General features: G+C 38.6%; 1 protein-coding gene across 1 annotated transcript in view; it reads left to right on the plus strand.

The window, feature by feature from the left end:
* The window catches only part of GUCY2F (guanylate cyclase 2F, retinal), a 60,971-nt gene extending 41,951 nt beyond the window's left edge, over positions 1–19,020 (plus strand). The window contains exons 6-20 of the mRNA XM_018571365.1: positions 1,298–1,382; positions 1,680–1,776; positions 2,445–2,588; positions 4,078–4,158; positions 4,249–4,425; positions 7,569–7,725; positions 9,669–9,818; positions 10,426–10,574; positions 12,109–12,272; positions 12,431–12,623; positions 13,399–13,573; positions 15,762–15,860; positions 16,821–16,915; positions 18,747–18,832; positions 18,933–19,020. Of these exons, the coding sequence (XP_018426867.1) occupies positions 1,298–1,382; positions 1,680–1,776; positions 2,445–2,588; positions 4,078–4,158; positions 4,249–4,425; positions 7,569–7,725; positions 9,669–9,818; positions 10,426–10,574; positions 12,109–12,272; positions 12,431–12,623; positions 13,399–13,573; positions 15,762–15,860; positions 16,821–16,915; positions 18,747–18,832; positions 18,933–19,020 (1,940 nt within the window). The remainder of the gene's footprint in view (positions 1–1,297; positions 1,383–1,679; positions 1,777–2,444; positions 2,589–4,077; positions 4,159–4,248; positions 4,426–7,568; positions 7,726–9,668; positions 9,819–10,425; positions 10,575–12,108; positions 12,273–12,430; positions 12,624–13,398; positions 13,574–15,761; positions 15,861–16,820; positions 16,916–18,746; positions 18,833–18,932) is intronic.
* Positions 19,021–20,092: the final 1,072 nt, after the last annotated feature.

Consider the following 20,092-nt stretch of genomic DNA (forward strand, 5'->3'; position numbering starts at 1 on the left):
CCCGGAAAAGCACCTTGTCCCTATGCCGATGAGGACAACAGCCTCTTCCACCACAACCCTGGCCCGGTGGTTGTGGGAGTCTGTGGGCAGAGGGGCTTATTTGCATTGGGGTACCCCTTTAAAAAATCCAGGTGCTGCTCCCCTTGTGAATAAGTAAGGGGTACTGATTCACTAGAGGGTTAAAGTGAAAAAAAAAAACACAACAAAAGTTTTTGGCAATTCCTTTAATAAAAAATACAAAAAATAAAAACATTAAAGAACTGCATCCAGCGACGTAATCCAAAGGTCAATCACGGCGTCCAGCATTGTCCATGATGACGCCAACTCGTCGAAATCAAAACAAAAAAAACTGACGCCCGCCAACCTGTCTGCACCTGACAAACTTCCACCTCAGAATAAAAGTTTGACATCTGCCGGTACAATGTCAACAACTAGGTGGCGCTAGTGGTGACATCACTGCTGGCTCTGCCTATTTGTGGACATTGTGCCGGCAGCTGTCAAATGGGTCTTCTCAGGTCCCGGCAGAATGAAAACAATGGGCAGTGTTGGACGTGATGTCACGTCCAGATCTGCCCATTTGTTGTCATTCAATGACAGGCCACTGTCCTCAGGTCATTTGATTCAAAGTATATAAGCAATTGGGCTGGTATGGCAGCCAGATCACTAGAAAGTTGAAGAGGCAATGATCCTTTCATTACAAGAAAAAGCTCCTTTAATAGCAGAAACTGTGTTTTTTTGGTATGCATGCAGACCAATATTTGTGGACAGGCCACACAGACCTGATTCAGCAGCAGCAACATTGTGGAGGGCAGGCAGCAGTCTTATGTGTTTAAAGATCACCCTATCTTAGGCATGTGAGAACAATTGTTCCATTGCACACTGGCTACTCTCTTTTTATCTCAGTGCATTAAAAATGTTTTATTTAGAATATTTAAACTAGAATGCACTGCTGGAGCCAGCAGTCATCTCTGCTTTATGTATAGGAGATAAAGAGTGTCTTTTGAGTCTTCTTCAGGTTGACTGCTTCAGGTATCTTAAAGCGTTCAGAATTGGTCAGACGAGACAAAATACAGGAAAACATACACAATTTGCTGTAAATATCTTGTATTTTGGTGCTGTTTCTCTCACCTTTTTGCCCTTGATACAATGGGCTATAAGTGGCCAATGGTAAATATAGGTCCTGGGAGGCATATGGTTGCTCCTTTCATTATTTCACAGATATCTTTCCAATGTGAGCCTGCAAAAAGCCTAAAATGATAAATAACATTTTCTAAAATGACTTCTCTGTTTTTCTTAGGTATTGATCCTGCCTTTGCGTTAATGATCTTTCTGTGCATACTTGTTGCCATCATCTCTATAAATGGACTTGCTTATGTTATAAGGTATTATTTTAAGATCTAATATAATACATCTAATATACATGTACCTGTCTAATTTAGAGATTAGGCAGGAAAGTAGCCATGACATTGGAGGTAGCCATTTTGTGGTTGGGGGCCAATATTTCGCAGTAGACAAGTATGTAATATCTGCAACAACAGTAATATATTTATTTCCAATTGGGCTCATAGTCTGCATATTGATTCTGCAAACAATGTATTTTGTATATGGAATGCACATAATCTAGCCATTCATGTGATGAAAATGTATAACCCAAACTTCTTTGTGCTTGTGATTTTCAGGCGTCGTATTAATAAAATCAAACTAGTTAGAGGGCCTGACAAAATTCTCCTGACTCTGAATGATGTCACATTTATTAATCCTCAAATCAGTATCAAGGTAAGAGTAATGTGATCCCAATACAAATACAACTAGTTCACTAATAAATGCATGCCTGACAAAGGGTGACATTTCCCTAGACACAGGTTCAAGGTTAGTTGAATAAAAGTAAGGATCTTGACTAAAAAGTGTACTTTCTTTTCAAAGTAACAGTAGCCTTATAGATTTTATTGATCATACAGTGGAATTCAATGTCGCCCCTATGGAGCCCTTTGGATCCTAGACCAAGACCGTAGGTGTGTTAGTTGCTTTAGCAATAAGGATGATTAATATGATATCAAACAAAAAAGATCCAATCTGTTCAATCACTAGCAACACTCATGCTGCTGGTTTGCAGTTCACCTCAATTTTTTTTATGCACCCCATATGGAATGATATAGCCCGATGTTCCCAATAAAATGTATGTCATTTGCAATAATCTTTGCAAAGTGGTGAATAGAGAGTTTAAGATCAGCATCAAAATCTAACAGTTTTGGTCATTTAATCTCAGAATTTACTCTAGAGCTGGCGACAGAAATGTCATGGGAACCAAAGTCATGGTAACCAAAGTTTATTAGATGGTTAGCATTTTTTTATTTTAATTATTTCTATGCCTCATAAATTATTCCTCCTATCTGGTATAAATGCAGGTTACTTATCTATATTACACTGTGAAACTTTCTTTACAGAAAATGAGCAATGATGGTAGTCGCACCAGTGACAGTGCACAGGTGATGTCAGACACCAGGAGCATGAGGTCTCCAATGAGGTCTGGTTCTGTTAAGAGTCTCACCCCAGCTACTTATGAAAACTCCAATGTAGCAGTCTACGAGGTAGGTAATATTTAACAAAACAACTACCTAAGTAAAACATTATCTTGTTCCCTGAATACATTAATCTCTTCTCCATTACAAAGGCTTGCACAGCCATAATTAATTTGTTCTCTGAAACATTAGATTAAGCAGATTTACATAATATATAAGTGGATAATAACAGGCCGGTGTTCGACTTGCGCTAAAGTAAATCTGCAACTGCTACTACTATACAGATATTCTGAGCAGGCAGCTTGATCAGAATAATGCATACCACAATGGGTTCATTGAAAAGGAGGGCAGAAGACATAGGCCCTACAGTCACTGGGCCCATAGCTGCATGGACTATCTATGGGCATATTCTACCAGTAAATGTATGTAAATAAAGGCCCTAATTTATTTATAGACGACCATAAACAAGTAAAGACACCCAAGGTGACTGGATATATATACAATTTGACCACACAGAAGTAAGGCCAGGTTTTGAAATATCCTCAATTCTAGCCAATAGTATTGATACCAAAACTACTGAAAATACTGATGATGCTAAAGTCTACTGCTGAACTCAAAGGTAAACAATTAAATACACAAGTGAGAGACATACATATATCTGTTTTACCTTCAGAAGGGTTTGTATTTCTGTCCAGCCAGTTCTGAGACCTACATAGCTCTATCAGATGGCAGAGCCAGGTTGGTGACCTGACTTTTCTCTACTACAGTTTAGGAATACAGGTAGGTCGCCTTCTCACCTCCAGCTTGGCATTGGATAGTGAAGGAGCAACACTACTCTCTTTTCCTTTCAGAATTTTCATTGCTAGCTCTTGTGCACTGCAGCATAGCTGATTGGCACCTAATGCTGCCTTTCCTTCTCCCAGCCTAACTGCTGCTGTAGAGGGATTACAAGAGGCTGATACCAACAAGAGGCTGATATCAAGTCTTGGGTGCTCATACTAGTTGCATTTAAAATAAATGTAATCATTTTTAATGACCACATATTTTCATTAATTGGTGAGTTTATTTTATGTCTGCCTGAAGTTTAGCTATAAAGCATGCAGATAGTTTGTGCATGCAAGTCATTACAGGCAGCAGCATTTGATACCACTGGCATTGCATGAACGTTAGAAGAATAGGCTTTCAGGGGGAAAACAGACAGAAAGTGCAAGCAACAAGCATCAGTAGCACCCAGTCACATGGCAGCTGTGTGGGTTCCTATGCACGTAAATAATTTGCACATGACTATTTGAATATATCCATAAAAAAAACATGATGGTGCTCTTAGTCTGATGTCACCTTTTGTGGTATTCTTTGAAGCTATTATAAACCTTAAGAACTTTACATCTATTAAAGAAGGGAGCGCAGCAGGCAATGTTTTCCTTTCCCAAAAATTATTTAGGACATCAGTGTATATAGCATATTTATTTAAACTCAGCATGAATTTGATTTGAACCTTTAGCATTCAGTAGATACCTCTAAATGTACACAATGTTACATAAACATTCCTTCTTTTAAGGGTGACTGGGTATGGATGAAAAAGTTCCCATCAGGTGATTTTGGAGACATTAAGCCTGGAACAAGTGATGTTTTTGAAATGGTGAGCAACGTCCTGTTCACAGCTTATATTTAACCATTGTATTACAGTGCCTTGGACTTATGCTACTGCTTTGTATATTTCTGTGGACAGATGAAGGACATGCGTCACGAAAATGTTAACCCATTCCTTGGGTTCTTCCATGACTGCGGAGTCTTTGCCATTGTCACGGAATTTTGTTCCAGGGGCAGCTTAGAGGACCTCCTTCGAAATAAAGATGTCAAACTTGACTGGATGTTTAAATCTTCCCTTCTTTTAGATCTTATCAAGGTAAGAAAGACAAACATATCTTACCTTTGATTTCCTAAAGAATACCTCCAACTCAAATCTATTATGAAATAATTGTTTTGTAGATTGAGGGCAATTTTCTGTAAAATGATACAGAGTTCTGCATATCTGCTAATGGGCAGTGAGAGATGGCAACCACAATACCTTCAGAGATCAGGACCGCCACATGATTCTTACTTTTACTTCACTGTTTTATAGACCCCATGTCCCTTTTTTTTACCAAGAAAGTAGAATGGACATGTGTTCCTGTTGCTTACATTTCCCCTTTCATCTCTTTCATTAGGCTATCACAATGTTGGAGTATTGTAATGGATGCTGTGGGCTAAAACTGATTTCCTGATGCTGGACGTACAAGCAGTGTATTTTGTTCATGCAATAGATCATATTTGTCTAATGATTTTCTAAAGGAGTAAAGCATGATCACTTTGCAAGAGAATTTTCACTTCAAAAAGGAATTTTTATTAATTGAATATGGAAAACATTGCACATTGCAAAGAATACCAAATCACAAGCAAGGAAAATTTAAAAAACCAGGAACGTTGTTTGCACGTGATTGGATAATTGAAGTCAGTGTAGCTTCCCCACATTCATTAGGCAAAGTGAAAATTCCCTTGCAATTAAAACATTCCCTTGCAAAGTGCTTTTCCTTTAGTAAATCAACCCTGATGACTTAATACAATACAGATATTATAGTCATCTACAGTATATTAATTCAATCAACTGTTTATTAGAAAAAGTCAACAAAAATTGAACATGACCTTCACAATCAATGACTTTCTTCATACACCACATAATCAGCTTCAAAATGACTGGAATTTCCCAACTCATATGATAGCGCTTATGTTTGATCTAATTCTGCAAAATTACTGAAAATGATTGAAAAGGCTATGACAAATGTTTGCTAATTGTTAGATCTGATCAGATACTCAAAGGGATTGTTTTATCAAAAGCTCAGATTGACATGTTTATGATCGGCATCAGACAGTTAAAAAAATCAATTAAATAGCAGGTCATTGTTTTCCAGTGCTGATCCATGGGGTTCACTATCATTTCTGGTTGAACAAACCAAATTATCAAAGCACTACAGGATCATTTTTTATAGCTAAAGATAAGTATGACCAGTATGTCACTACTTGGTATTCAATCGCTGTTTATGGTGTATATAAGAACTATGACCTGTTTACACAAACCAGAAGCAGTTTGTTTTGTAGATCTACTCATAATGCCTCTCAATAGTAAAGAGGAAATAAAAAAAATAAAACCATTAAATGCTGTAGCATGTTTTCAGCACACTGGTTTATAATGCTTTAGAAGAGGGTTTCTCAACAGGGATCCACAGGACCCTAGGGTCAGGTAAGAGGTCCCCAGGGGTTCTGCCACTGGCGGTGGCATTGCAGGTGAGAATAAGATGCAATGTGCCCACGAGAAAGGGGGTGGCACAATCCAGGATGGCAAGAGACAGAGGGGCTCTGGGCACAGGCAGCATTAAGCCTGGATATACTGTATGTACAGGGGCTGCTTCGACACAGCAGGAACAATGACTTCCCCTGGTTGTGGTTCTGCAGGAGAAGGGCAACTAGAAGATGAAAATGCCAATGTGGAATGACAACCCAGGAGATCTGCCTTGAACACAATCTGGGACATCAGTAGGGTGTTTGATCTGGAAGAGTGGCGCTAAGGCTTTCCAGTTTAGGGGTGGCTAAGGTGCACATCAGTGATCCTGTGAGAGGGGATAATAGGGGCTTGTGAGCGTTATGAAGCTTTGGTTCAATTTATTCTCTGTATATCCTTGCCTGTCCCTCACAGCCTTGGGCCTAATAGAAAAGTCAGAGGACCAGGAAGACAATAATAATAGTGTAAGGATTTCTCCAGGGGTTTATTGGACAGCAAGTAACCAGCATTACTCCCTTTGTTTTTCTGCTTTTTGATGTACGATTGAAGCATCACCATATTACCATTTACTTTGTGTAGTGAGAAGGAGTACTCCAAGGCTGCTTTTGACCAGCTTTACTTTGCATTTTTTTGTACAAAACATGTCAAATGTAACTCCTGCTAAACTTTGCATTCAAATACAATACTGTGTTTGAATGTAAAGTGCTGCATTTACAGGTGAAACTCGAATAATTAGAATATCGTGCAAAAGTTCATTTATTTCACATGTCCAAAGTCCTCTTTTCTGATCTCATTTGGAAACCAAGGAACCAGAGTATGGTGGAAGAATGGAGAGGCACATACTGCAAGATGCTTGAAGTCCAATTCACCTGTATAAGCAATGCCTGCCTAAACTAGCCCTTAAGTACGGTAGTACACTAAGATATGGCATACATTCCTTAACACCTAACCGTGTCCTAAGCTATTATATTGTGAGAAGATTATCATCCCTGAATAAGAAAGAGAAGATAGAATATAGAGAAGATAAAATAACTGTGGGGAGATTTGCAGATTTGCTCAATGGTGCTTTTTAAAAAAGCAAAACTATTTCATTAAAGAAAAGCAAAGGAAAAAAATTGTCAGATGCTGAAAAAATAACATATTAGAAAAAAAAACCTCTCTCTCTCTATATATACTACATCAGGCCTCCCACCTCCATTCTAAAACATTGCATGATATCTGTGAAACAAAATATACAATTTGAATAAAAGTTAGAAAGCATACTTAGCTTCCACCAATTTTTGCATTGGAGAGGTTAACATCACATTTTTTTCCCCACAAGATGCTGGGAACCATGAGGATTCCAAATCTCGTGAGAAGACACTCTTTCCTATTAGATTTGGGATACTCAGTGTTCCCAGATTCACCCTGGAAGGATTGTAAGTAAATCTCTCCAGTGCAGAAGTCGAGTGCAAGGTAAATATATTTTCAATTTTTTCATCAAAGATTTATATATTTTTTTAAAGGTGGGGGCATAATGTAATATATCCTTGGGCGGAGCATGTAAACAAGGGCTTAATTATACACATGTACCTAGGGCAACCTAATCTTTAGTAGGAATACTCTTATGACTTAATTTGTATACTGTAAACAATGTCAAAATATATAATGCTTGTTCTGTATTTTTGTATGTCTAAAAGTATGCTTTATTTTCTAAATGATTGAATATTTATTTTCACTTGTGTCTTGCACAGGGCATGAAGTATTTACATCACAGAAAGTTTATTCATGGTCGACTCAAATCCCGTAATTGTGTAGTAGATGGACGCTTTGTGTTAAAAATCACAGATTATGGGTACAATGAAATCTTACAGACTCAAAGGATTGCACATGAAGAACCTTCTGCACTTGGTAAACTGAATCTATATAATATACTATAAAGCATTAAGGCACGTTCACATAAACAACATGCTGAAGGCACGGGCCCTGGGGTGCGCTGCCAGGTAGCAGTGCTGATATGCCAATCCTGGTGTTTACTTTTTTTATTAGAAGTTTTTTGAAATGTCATTAGGTTCTGTCGGCACAGTGTGGTATGATGCGATTATTCCCACCATGTTCTACTGAACAAAAGAACTACATGCTGCACATCTCAATTTGGTGGTATGATCTGAGCTCTGTTAACAGGAATGGCACAGTGGCTTAGAGGTTAGCACTTCTGACGTGTAGCACTCAGGGTCATTTGGTTCAAATCCTGATCCGGACACTAACTGCAAGGACTTTGCATTTTCTCCCTGTGGGGTTTCATTTAGTTACTCCAGTTTCTTGCCACACTCCAAAGACATGCTAGAAGGTTAAATGGCTTCTGTCTAAATTGTCCCTGTATGTGTGTGCAATAGGGACCTTAGATTAGATTGGAGTTGTGCTGGAAAAGGCAGCCAGTACATCTGAGGTGAGCTTTAATCTTTTTAATGCACATTTTAAATCTTATTTCATGAAGAGGAAGAAAAAACGTACATTATGAGATAATATGCAAGCATTTGAAGCTCTCCAACCAGAACTGTAGTTAGATTTGTGATGGGGATAACTGAGCAGTCTTCGTCTAAGCTTAGGAATAGCCTACAGTTAGGGCAAGAGGTATGACTACGGTAAGGACAGGGGCATACCTGCCGCAAGGCAAACAAGGCGTTTGCCTCGGGCGGCAGATTCCAGGGGGGCGGCAAGAATGCCACCTCCCAAAACATTTAATGTGAACGGGGAGGAATCGGTGGGCGGTGGAGCAGGAGGAGAGGGGGACGGAGCAGTAGGAGGCAGGAAGCTGGGGGTGGAGACAGAAGAGATGGGGCAGAGATGGAGGAGGCAAAGGGGGGGAAGACGGAGGAGGCGGGTGGGCAGAGACGGCGACGGAGGAGGCGGGGTTTTCCGTGCCAGGTAAGAGGACTGTGCTGGCAGAGCCCAGCATAGATTCTGCACAGCCCAACCAAGAGTCTCAGGTGGGCTGTACAATACCCTTTGGTGGGCTCTGCAGGATCTGTAGGGGGCTCTGTAGCCTGCAAAGCCCACCATAGATCCTGCACAGCCCCCCTGAGATCCTGCAGACTGCAGGATCTGTGGGTGGCTTTGTCAGGTCTCAGGGGGCTTTGCAGGATCTGTGGTGGGCTTTGCAGAATCTGTAGGGGGCTCTGCAGCCTGCAAAGCCCACCATAGATCCTGCACAGCCCCCCTGAGGGGCTCTCTGCAGGATCTGTAGGGGGCCTTGCTGGGTTTCAGGGGGGCTTTGCAGGATCTGTGATGGCCTCTGCGGGGTCTATGGTGGACCCTGCAGAGCCCACCAGAGATCCTTCACAGCCCACCTGAGACCCCGCAGAGACCACCACAGATCCTGTAGAGCCCACCAGGGACCACAGCTTTCCTGCTGCGCTAATAGTGGAACATGTCAAAAGCTGGATACAGTGTGCGCACTGTATCCAGCGACTGACAGGTTACGCAAAAAGTATTAAACAGGAAGGGGTGGGGTAAATTTAGTCGTGGGGGACGCCCGAGTTGTGTCTTGCCTAGGGCAGCCCCAAACCAGAATACACCACTGGGTAAGGTGTAGACTTAGGGTTACTTTAAGTGCCTGAGCTCCAGCTCCATAGATGTCTAGGATGATTTTTGATGCTCAGGGATGAAAGCTTGCTGGGGCCAGGTGCATAGCCACATTTTAAGGCGGAATATCTCTGGGTGACAGCCACAATTACAGTTGCCAAATCCAGAGAGTGGAGGGTTTTACTTTGTTAAAGGAAAAGAAATGTATTTTCAGCAAGTATTTTTTTTCTGAGCTTTTCCCAGACTAATAATTGTCCCTGTTTTTTCAGAGTTGCTATGGACAGCACCAGAGCTTCTGAGAGATCCACATGCAGCACTGCATGGCACATTTGCTGGAGATGTTTATAGCTTTTCCATAATCATGCAGGAGGTTGTGGTGCGTGGACCTCCATTTTGCACATTGGAACAGACTCCAGAAGGTAACAGAGCCTTCCTGAGGAACATGTGGATGAGCATAAATGTCCGTTTACCATAATTGCTTTCAATATTTTGCAATAATAATGTCTAATTGACTTTACGGTCAACTTATGCAAACGTTCACCACTGATCTGCTATGCACTTTCTGTTTTTAATGATTATTAAGAATGTCAGCTCAATAAAGCTCCTGCTCTCTGTGTTGAAATACACAAAGAAAGTACATAATATGTTAAATAAAATGAGGCAGTCTGTCAACTTCGCTGCACAGTAAGGTTTGTATATACAAACTGGAGCAGTCAAAAAAATTTAATTATATCCATAGGATGATATCATTTTTTCTTTAACCCCATTAAAGTAGAGACGCTACAACACTGTCACATCCAATGAGATGCTGGCTTCCAAAATGTAGGTGTACAATACTAAAAACACTTGTCTCTTAACAGTAGTTAGAATAACTGCAAAACAACACCTGCATGAAAATGTGCACGTTTGTGTATGCTTTGACTCATTTACTGTATATATTGTGTAACCACTTATTATTATCAATGCTAAATGAGTAAGCTTATCATTCTTGTAGATTTTTACAACTTTTTGTTCCCTTTTTATTAGAAATCATCCCAAAGATTAAAAAACCACCTCCTTTGTGCCGCCCAGTGGTCTCTCCTGACCATGCTCCTATGGAGTGCATTGTACTCATGAAACAATGCTGGAACGAAGTGCCGGACAGACGTCATTCTTTTGATGAAATATTTGATCAAGTAGGTTGCCTGTATCTGTAAAAAAGACATATATGGGCACATTTCTCACTGAGAACAAGCCGTAGAAAACTGCTTGTGATCTCAAAGCAAAACTGTTGGTATCTAGTGCAATCTTCTCTCTGATTTAGCTAAAGGGCAAACCTGGCATAGCAAACCCTTTGTTCATTTTCTTCATCAAAAAATAAAATGGCCAGTGCCTGTTTGCACAAAGATTTTTCAGCAAGTTGAATAATATTTTTTATTTTGAGTGTTTGATTTTTGAAGTGCTAGAGTTTTGAATCTTATGATCATCAGGGTTATTCATGAAAGGGTGAAGAGCTTGACAAAGGCAGGACAAGTTAACAATCTAGGACAACATCGCTGAATTGGAGAATTTTTCCAAATCAGCTATATTGTCCTAGATGGCTCACTTCTCCTTCCTGCCTTCTCAAAACTCTTCACCCTTTTGTGAATAACCCTGTATAGGTCCTGTTTTTGTAGGGAAGTTACACCTGGTCTGATCCTTACTGAACAAAATCAGGCATATTGGTTGTAAATATTAGGCTGTGAGTGCGGAGGTGATAGCAAAATGTAGAAAAACATTATCAAAGTAGGATGTAAAATACAATTATTTAAGAATTAAATTTTCATGCCATTGGCAGATCAGGCTATCTATTACCAATAAAGGTAGGTTAACCAGAACCGGATTTGTGAATGGGCAACATTGGGCATGGCCTAGTGCAGCAGTCCTGATTAAGTGAAACATGGTCACCCCCACAATATGGCAATGACAACTCTGTAATGCATTTCTGTGTAAAATAAAAGGCTCCAGAATGCAGTCTTGCATGACAGTGCAACACAGCTACTCCTGGATTGTTGCATAGATCATGTTTTCAGAATTACCTTCATATGCACCAGCCAGAGTAATCACTGATACTGATATAATACCATGTACACACAAGTGAAAACCTTGACACCTGACCTGTTTGGGGTAATTAAGGACATTGGTTGATAAACACTGGAATAGTGTACTTCATACTTACAGTCCATCCTCATGTCTATACACCTAGTTCCAATCTGCAATTAGATTTAGACATATTTCTGTACTTTTCTAGTAGTTAATTATAGGTGTACTGATAACAAAAATAGGCATTTTGTCTCTTCCAGCCTCATGTTCTCTTTCATGTCCCCAGCTTTTGCATGCCTAGAGGTTAGAAGGAGTGGTGCATGGCAGTTGGCTTAGAGCAGGGGTAGCCAAACTCCGGCCCTCCAGCTGTGGTAGAACTACAAATCCCATGAGGCATTGCAAGATTCTCACAGCCACAGACATGACTCCTGGAGAGAGATGCATCATGGGATTTGTAGTTTCACCACAGCTGGAGGGCCAGAGTTTGGCTACCCCTGGCTTAGAGGAACAGGAGAAGTAACTCTGGAAAATGTCAATTCTTGTTTTCTACATTCAGTTGAAAAATGTAGTGTGTTACATGTTGTCACCTTGTACCTTGTACGCTCTGTTAAATACCTACTGTTTTCTTTGTTTCTGAATAACAAACAGTTTAAAAACATCAATAAAGGAAAGAAAACAAACATTATTGATTCCATGCTGCGCATGTTGGAACAATATTCAAGTAACCTAGAAGACTTAATACGTGAGAGAACAGAAGAACTGGAGATAGAAAAACAGAAAACTGAAAAGCTCTTAACTCAAATGTTACCTCCGTGAGTAGTTTATTTTTTAAAAACAACTCAGAAAACACTTATCTTAATGTTAAATAGGGAAAGCACATATTGCATATTTCCAGTTGAAAGGGTATGTTACAATCAATGATTGCCATAATTTTTTATGATATGCCTTTTTTCTACTGCTTGGCTTTCAGATCTGTGGCAGAAGCACTGAAAACAGGCTGCACAGTGGAACCTGAATGGTTTGATGAGGTTACCTTATACTTCAGTGATATAGTGGGTTTTACCACCATATCAGCCATGAGCGAGCCCATTGAGGTAGTAGACCTTCTCAATGACCTGTACACATTATTTGATGCGGTCATTGGAAATCATGATGTATATAAGGTAAGTTATGACTAGTCTTTAACACATAACTGTAGCTGCGGCATGGAATTTGAGATTATGTTTAATTTATCAACTACATTCATTTTTTAATGTTTGAGTAAAAAGAACATGGCTAAAGAATATGGGTATTTATTCAGGGTACAGACATCTGCACTGGCCTGCTGTTAGGTTGTTTGAATGTGCACAATCAAAACATTTAGAAACTTTGCACATTGCAGGACTGCTGTTTGTAGAGTCCATTGACCTCTATATATAGTGGTGGGCTAGCTGTTTTGGTATGTTGGTTTGCTGGGCCATCAATCTTGTGGTTCCATACTCTGATTTTTAATGTAATATGCATGCATATGTGCTTGAAATGCATGTATATACATTTATTGGGATTAAGTGCATGCCAACTTGCAGAGGTTGAGCAAATACCTCCTTCATCAATATAATCTATTGCCAAGTGTACTGTACATACAGAGATTTTAGCACTGAATAAAGAAAACAAGTATACAAAAATAAAATAAATCAATCCTGAATAAAACCATTCCCATGTGTGAAAATGTCATTTACATCAGGGCAAAAAAGCAGAATTGTGCAAATATACACAAATCTGTGCAAATATATATGTACAAAAACATTGATTGCTTAGTGCAATAATAGGGAAAAATAGTGCAATGCAATTTACAATGCAAAAAAAAAGGAGTGAACAAATGAGTATATGTTACAGCCTTCTTTAATATCTTGTACACCATAATAAATGATGGTTCTGTCATGGGTTTTGTGATAACAGGTAGAGACAATAGGAGATGCCTACATGGTCGCATCAGGCCTTCCTAAGAGGAACGGGAACAGGCATGCAGCGGAGATTGCCAACATGTCCCTGGATATTCTCAGCTCTGTAGGATCTTTCAAAATGAGACATATGCCTGATGTCCCTGTTAAGATACGTATTGGCCTACATTCAGGTAAAGTACTTTCTCATGGATAAACAGGGTACATCCCTATGTTATCTCCATCCTCATCAGATCTGCTGGTGGGCAGTCAGTTAACCAATATATCTAAAATTCTTACCTGTGTGCCATCTCTCTGTAAATCTATAGCTCTTTGGATCTTATGTTGGTTCAATGAATTCATGGACCTCGGCGACCTATAACGTTTCAGATCATTGTAACAGGTTTTCACATTGCTTTTACATTTACCAGCTTAATGTGTACCTAAATCCCAAACTTTTTTCTTTAGTTTTGGATTGAGTGAGGAAGCATTAGATAGTCATGTTTTTTTACTTTGTAATGAGAGAAAGTAATAGGAAATCCAAAATGTTATGGTCGTCTCCAGAACAGGAGGTGAGAGGAACTTTTCCAGTAGGGGCACCTTGTCTGGAAACAGCTGTCTATGAAATGAATTATTTTCACATTTCCTCTCACTTCCATTTGTGTCTCTGGGCCAGGAAGTGAAATCACATTAATTGGACACAGCACTAAAGACTGAAAAGGTTTTAACTATTCCATACTCAATCCAAGACTGAAATAGAATGCTTTGGCTTTACACACATTTTAATGGTCCTCCATATAAAAACTAAGTTAGAGAGATTTGGTCTGCTCTCTTAACATACAGTATTAGTATGATCACATGAGATGTTGCTTTATACACAATCACAGTCCGATCACTTGTAAATAACTCACCTTAAGTGTTGTAGTACATTAATTGTTTGAGCAGTTTTCCTTATTATATTTATATTAGCAATGTCTGCCATCGTTTTTATGACCTTACCATTTTGTTTAGAAAACAGTCTAACAATTAATTTGAAGACATTAGCCTCAGAAAATTCAAATATATTTCTGTATTGTTAACAACAAGGATATTACCGCAGTGTTAAATACTGATTCCTTATGTTTTATATAAGTATATGTCATGTATCTTTAATAGGCCACAAAAAAAGAGAACGCAGCAAGTTGCTGCACAGGAATTACAAAAGACGTTTACTTTTGCAATTACCAAAAACATGAGTATACAAAAATACACCCTGATGAAGTGGTTCTGCCACAATATTTTAAAGCTGGGGCTTGTTGGTTTACCTACTCATTTGACTGGTTAATCCTTCTTCTTGCTCCCTGGGATTTGCACTCTACCATAGTCAGTACATGAACATTTTCTTTTAAGCGTCAGCTCTGACATTCATTAACTTTGTCTATGTTTACTACTGCACATTACAGAGCCTGAAAGTTAGTATTGGTTGGTTTGCTAAGGTTAATATTGCTTTATACTCTTGACTTGTTCACACCAGCCCGTACATTAAATGGGTCCATTGTGCAGCGGCGGGGAGAGGTGGTGGCTTGCGTTTTTAAAACTTTTTTTCCTACGGACCTCAGCCAGGCTGCGGTGCGGTGACCAGCAGAGACATGAGGTGAGGTGCGTTGGGAAAAAATGCATGTCTAGATTTTTATGAGACACATTGCAACCGACTTCAAGGTAGTGTTGTAGTGTGAACAGGGCACATATAATACAGTTGTTCTCTATGTGCCCTGGCATTAAGCCTGCATTGATCTATATAGATCAACACAGCTCAACTGAAGTGATGTGAACAAGCCCTAAGACCTAGATCCCCTACAGATATTGGTGAGATTGGTGAGAACCACTTTTTATCCAGTATATGTATCACGGGTAAGCTACTGTTTACTAGTATTCATTATGATTTTCAGTACATTTGTTTGTATTTCTGTATACATTTTTTGTAATTGCATCATTACACATTTGATAATTGCTGTGCAGCAACATATTTTAGTGCTTTCCCTTTTTGTAGCTGTATAAAATTGTTTGCAATTTGACATAGGAATGTCTTGGAATGTATTTGTAAAATATATACTGTAGAGGGGGATTTATCAAAACTGGAGCAGAGTAAATCTTGAGCAGCTGTGCATGGCAACCAATCGGCGTCTATCTTTCATTTTCAAATCTTAACAGAACAAACTAAAGAGAGAAGCTGATTGGTTGCCATGGGCAACTGCTCCAGATTCTGTTCCAGTTTTGATAAATTCCCCCCATAGTAATTTAAAAAATCAGTCAGACAAATATTAAATTAAAATCAAATTAAAACATGTCTGTATATTACCGGCTAATGTGAATCAATAATACTTCCATACCTTCTCCCCTTAGGGCCTGTGGTAGCTGGTGTAGTAGGCCTGACAATGCCAAGGTACTGCCTGTTTGGGGACACAGTAAATACTGCTTCCCGTATGGAATCAACAGGGTCACGTGAGTAAAAACAACTGATTCAAAGAAAAGTCTGTTAAAAATAAACAATCTGGTGATTAGGTAAATGAATATAGATTTACAATACATAAAATGTATTTCAGTATTTGTACATTGTTATTGTTTATACTGTTAGGCCTTGTTCACACCAAGCGCGGAGCAGGTGCAGAGCAGAGCAGTTGCAGACCGGATCAAAACTGCGTCCAATGTATTCCTATGGTATTTTTTGCTCCAGTTCACATTGCAGCGTGCGGTGAAAAAACTGCAGCAAGCCCTATTTTACCTGCTCTGGATCTGCTCTGGAACGCATGGAAACACATCAAAAACACATCAAAAATGCATGCAAATGCCTGGAACGCACTGAAAGCCCATGTTAAACTAAAGCAAAAAAATGACCCGGAACGCATCAAAAAAGCGGCACAACCCACTGCACTGCGTGTGCAGAGACCTGAGCTGATCTGCTCTGCATTTGGTGTGAACAAGGCCTTACACAAAAAATTATTGCTTTACTAGAATGTAACAATTGTTTACGTATTTGACTAAATGTATTACTTTTTCTATATTTTTTACCTATTGTACCTATGCCTTTTTGCCTAATAGGAGCTTTATTGTTAAATTCATTGTTTGTTACTTTTATTTACAGAACACTAAATGTATAACCACACTGACAAGAGGTGGGCTTAACACAAACTACTGGCTACGACAAAGTATTCGTGGGCCTCAAATATATATACATAACATCTGAAAGAAGAGAATCTATGTATTTACAGCTTCCACTTACAGACTTTCTTTTGTTTTCTAATTTGTTATAGAATAAGGAACAAAAATGGACTATGATTGGTTCATATTGACAATGCTGATACATTTCCAATAACTTATAGTAGCTTATGCTAATTAGAAGAAATGAAAGCACAATTACATTTCTTGTAAAACATTTTAATGTTACGTCTTTTTTCTCCCCAGCCTATCGAATCCATGTCAATCAGAGCACTGTGAAAACACTCAGATCTTTAAAAGAAGGATACATACTGGAATTAAGAGGAAGGACAGAGCTGAAGGTAAGTGACTTGAATTTCTGCACAACAGGCTCCCTGTAAGATATCACTAGTTATTTTGTACTTAGGTCAGTTTCTATGGAATTGTAAGACTTCAAAGGCATTTTGTCATGAACACAGTGATAATGAACACAGTGAACACTAGCTGATAATGTAGAAAGTAGTAACGGTCGTGACCATTTGATGACCATATATTGATCAGAAAATTGATGTAGAAAAGTTACTGTAGAAAACGGATGGTTAACTGTCAGTTTTAAAAAATTGGAGTTAGTATCAAGCCTCTAAACAAGGGTTGTTCAACTAAAAAAGACAGTTGTGAGGAATATCTGTATTAGGTTTATTTATTTTTATGTAGCCAGTGGTAGTTATATAAATTATATTGGGAGTTTCTGCAGTATATGCAATGTGAACTGTAATTGGTTCTGCGTGGTTAGGTGTTCTCCTGGAAAAAGCTTTGCTCTAGGTTCCCTTCAGTAACCATCACATATCTAAAGGCTTAATTATTCATGTGACCTCTATTGGAGGGGTAGGTTAGACAGAACAATTCTTCAGCAGAAATCATGTGAGGGAACATCTTTTTTTTTTAATAAGTCAACTTTGAACTAAGCCTTGCATGTTGATTTATTTTATGATTTTTTCTATTCCCAAACTGATACTAAGGTTTAACATTTCTCTATTACAAGAATAAGACTATAATTTCAAGAATAATGTAAACTATTTCAAGATTGACTTCTAAATTGTTGCAGCATTGTTGCAGCATTTCTCTCTTGTTTTTTTTGCAATGACTCTTATTTTTTTCTGAACCAAAGAAGCCTTTTAGAATTCTATTTCATCATTCATATTAGCCATGTTTACTTATTTGTACATAACCTGCTTTATGTTGAATCTATTAAGAAAACCTTTTCTGTACATCTGTGCCTAGTTTCCAGGAAAGAATTTAAAAAGACTTCTGTTTTTACAATATACAAAGATCAGCTTATGAATATGCATAGCCTTTGAGATGATTACTTGGAGAATGCTAAAGTGGTGGCATGGGGTGGACAAAAGGATGCTGACTGTATTATGGGAGCAGGCAGATCTTGTAACCATAATGTTATCAGAGTTATTATGAGTGAATAGAAAAAAAATATGAAAAAAACAAATGCAGCTAGTTTGACCAAACAGATCAAGAAATTTCTACCATCATGAGAAGATATTATTATTGATCTTCTGTGAGGACCATAATGTGACAATATCATATTTGTGGTAAAGGTATGTTTGTCCTTGAAAGATGAATTGGTAGATAGGAAACATTTTCACTTCTTACATCAAATTACATGAAATATGAAACTAACAATACATTTCAAGCTCTGCATTTAATAAAGCCTTGTTCCATTAAAGGAAACCTGCAGTAAAATAATTAGTGGCTGCCACTGTTGATCTCCTTCTAGGTATATTGGTTGCCTGGCTGCCTCTGGCTTCATCCCTTTCTGAGCCCCGGACCTGGAGCAAGTCTACAGATTAAAAAGTCATCATTAGATCAGAAATTATGAGCTGTGAATGTGTTTATGGTCAGTGCTTCAAAAAGTACTGAAGCCATTGGAACGGCATGACAACAAGGCAATTAACATTTTCAGAATGAGAGTTCAGAAATTCCCGCCTCCTTATTAACTCACTGCAAATTTACTTCAAGTAACGTGTCTGTATATATTGATTCTAGTATGTCTAAAATATTGGTATATGTATTATTGCGTCTTCTATATTGGAATGAAGGCTTATTAGCCCATCTTGGGTGGAACAACGGAGTTCCTCCAAAGCCTTCTTGTAATGTTGTCCTTTGTCTCTTTTGGATAAGGGTAAAGGTATTGAAGAGACATTCTGGCTGGTTGGAAAAGAAGGTTTTACAAAACCGTTACCTGTCCCGCCAGTGCTGAAGTCAGGGTAAGCGGAGAGACCATGTGGTCCCGGAGCAGGATACCCTCTTGCTATCCACCTAACTGTGTTTTTTGTTTTTACGTCACTATTTTGATATCGTTCACAGGCAAATGGGTCATGGTTTGCTGCAGGATGACATAGTCGCTTTCAAAAGAAGAAAAGCAGAAAAGCAACTTGCAAGGAAGAATATCTGAGGTAATGTTATGCATGAAAATGTATAACATTACATGCTACCTGTGTCATATGCTCAAACCAGTTCTACTGCAGTCTAATGGCACCTTTTCTCCTTAATGCTTGATCATTCATAATGTTCTCAATGAAGGAGTTTTAATTTTTACCATTGTCTTGATTGTCTTCTTGCTGGCCAAAAGACAATCCTACCCAAATAGGCAATACTATTATTAAATATAATGACAAAGCAAAGGATGGTGGAGATAAGATTATTTTGATTAAAGCACCAGTCTCTTAAACAAGGCCAAAAATGACCTAACCATTTAATAATACCTATGAGAGCAGAACATGAGTCAGTACGATCTAGGAGATTAAAAACATACCAGTAATTACGTCATAATTTGTCTTTTGCTCATTCCTACAGTTCTTTTGTCCTTTCATATTGAGTTTGCTATTCAAGTTAGACAAAGCACAATAACTAATATGTTTAGCTCGCCTTGGATGAATTCACTGCAGACCAGAAGATAGAAGAAGGCATTTGATGGTATGTTCAATGCAGTTTGTATATTTCTGAGACATCTAGCGTGAGGAGCTGGTGCTTTAAACTGACTGTCCACAATATCTCTTGTTGTTTGCTCAGCTTTTGCAGATCCGGCTAGCTGAGAAAAGAACAGAGGAGCTGATTCTGGGTACTTGTGTAAAGCATAGTGGACAACGATCAGCAGCATTGAGACTTTTGGCCAATCAAGTTTGCTCCATTCAAAGTGCCTCTATTCCGGGTCTTTTTAGAATCTCTTGTGCATGTACATTGTACATTAGGAACTAAGCAAATGCCAGTGCTTGCTTCCCTGACACTGCTGTTTATGAGAAAGGATGATAAACTAAGAAATACATTTTACTTGCATTTTAGTTTACAAGAGGGAGTTACTGAGAAAGTTAACAAGAGTTTTGTTTCATAGCTTTGGCCAAGCACTCCAGTTTTATGCTAATTTCCTTTTCTTTTATTTATATAAAACAGTACCTTTAATTCCTGCTATTCATAAATTAATTAACCCGTGAGTGTGCATAGGTAATGCATCCTTGGATTTTTTTTCC

The sequence above is a fragment of the Nanorana parkeri genome, unplaced genomic scaffold, assembly GCF_000935625.1.
Source record: "Nanorana parkeri isolate BGI_ZX_2015 unplaced genomic scaffold, ASM93562v1 scaffold1744, whole genome shotgun sequence".
Classification (NCBI taxonomy): domain Eukaryota; kingdom Metazoa; phylum Chordata; class Amphibia; order Anura; family Dicroglossidae; genus Nanorana; species Nanorana parkeri.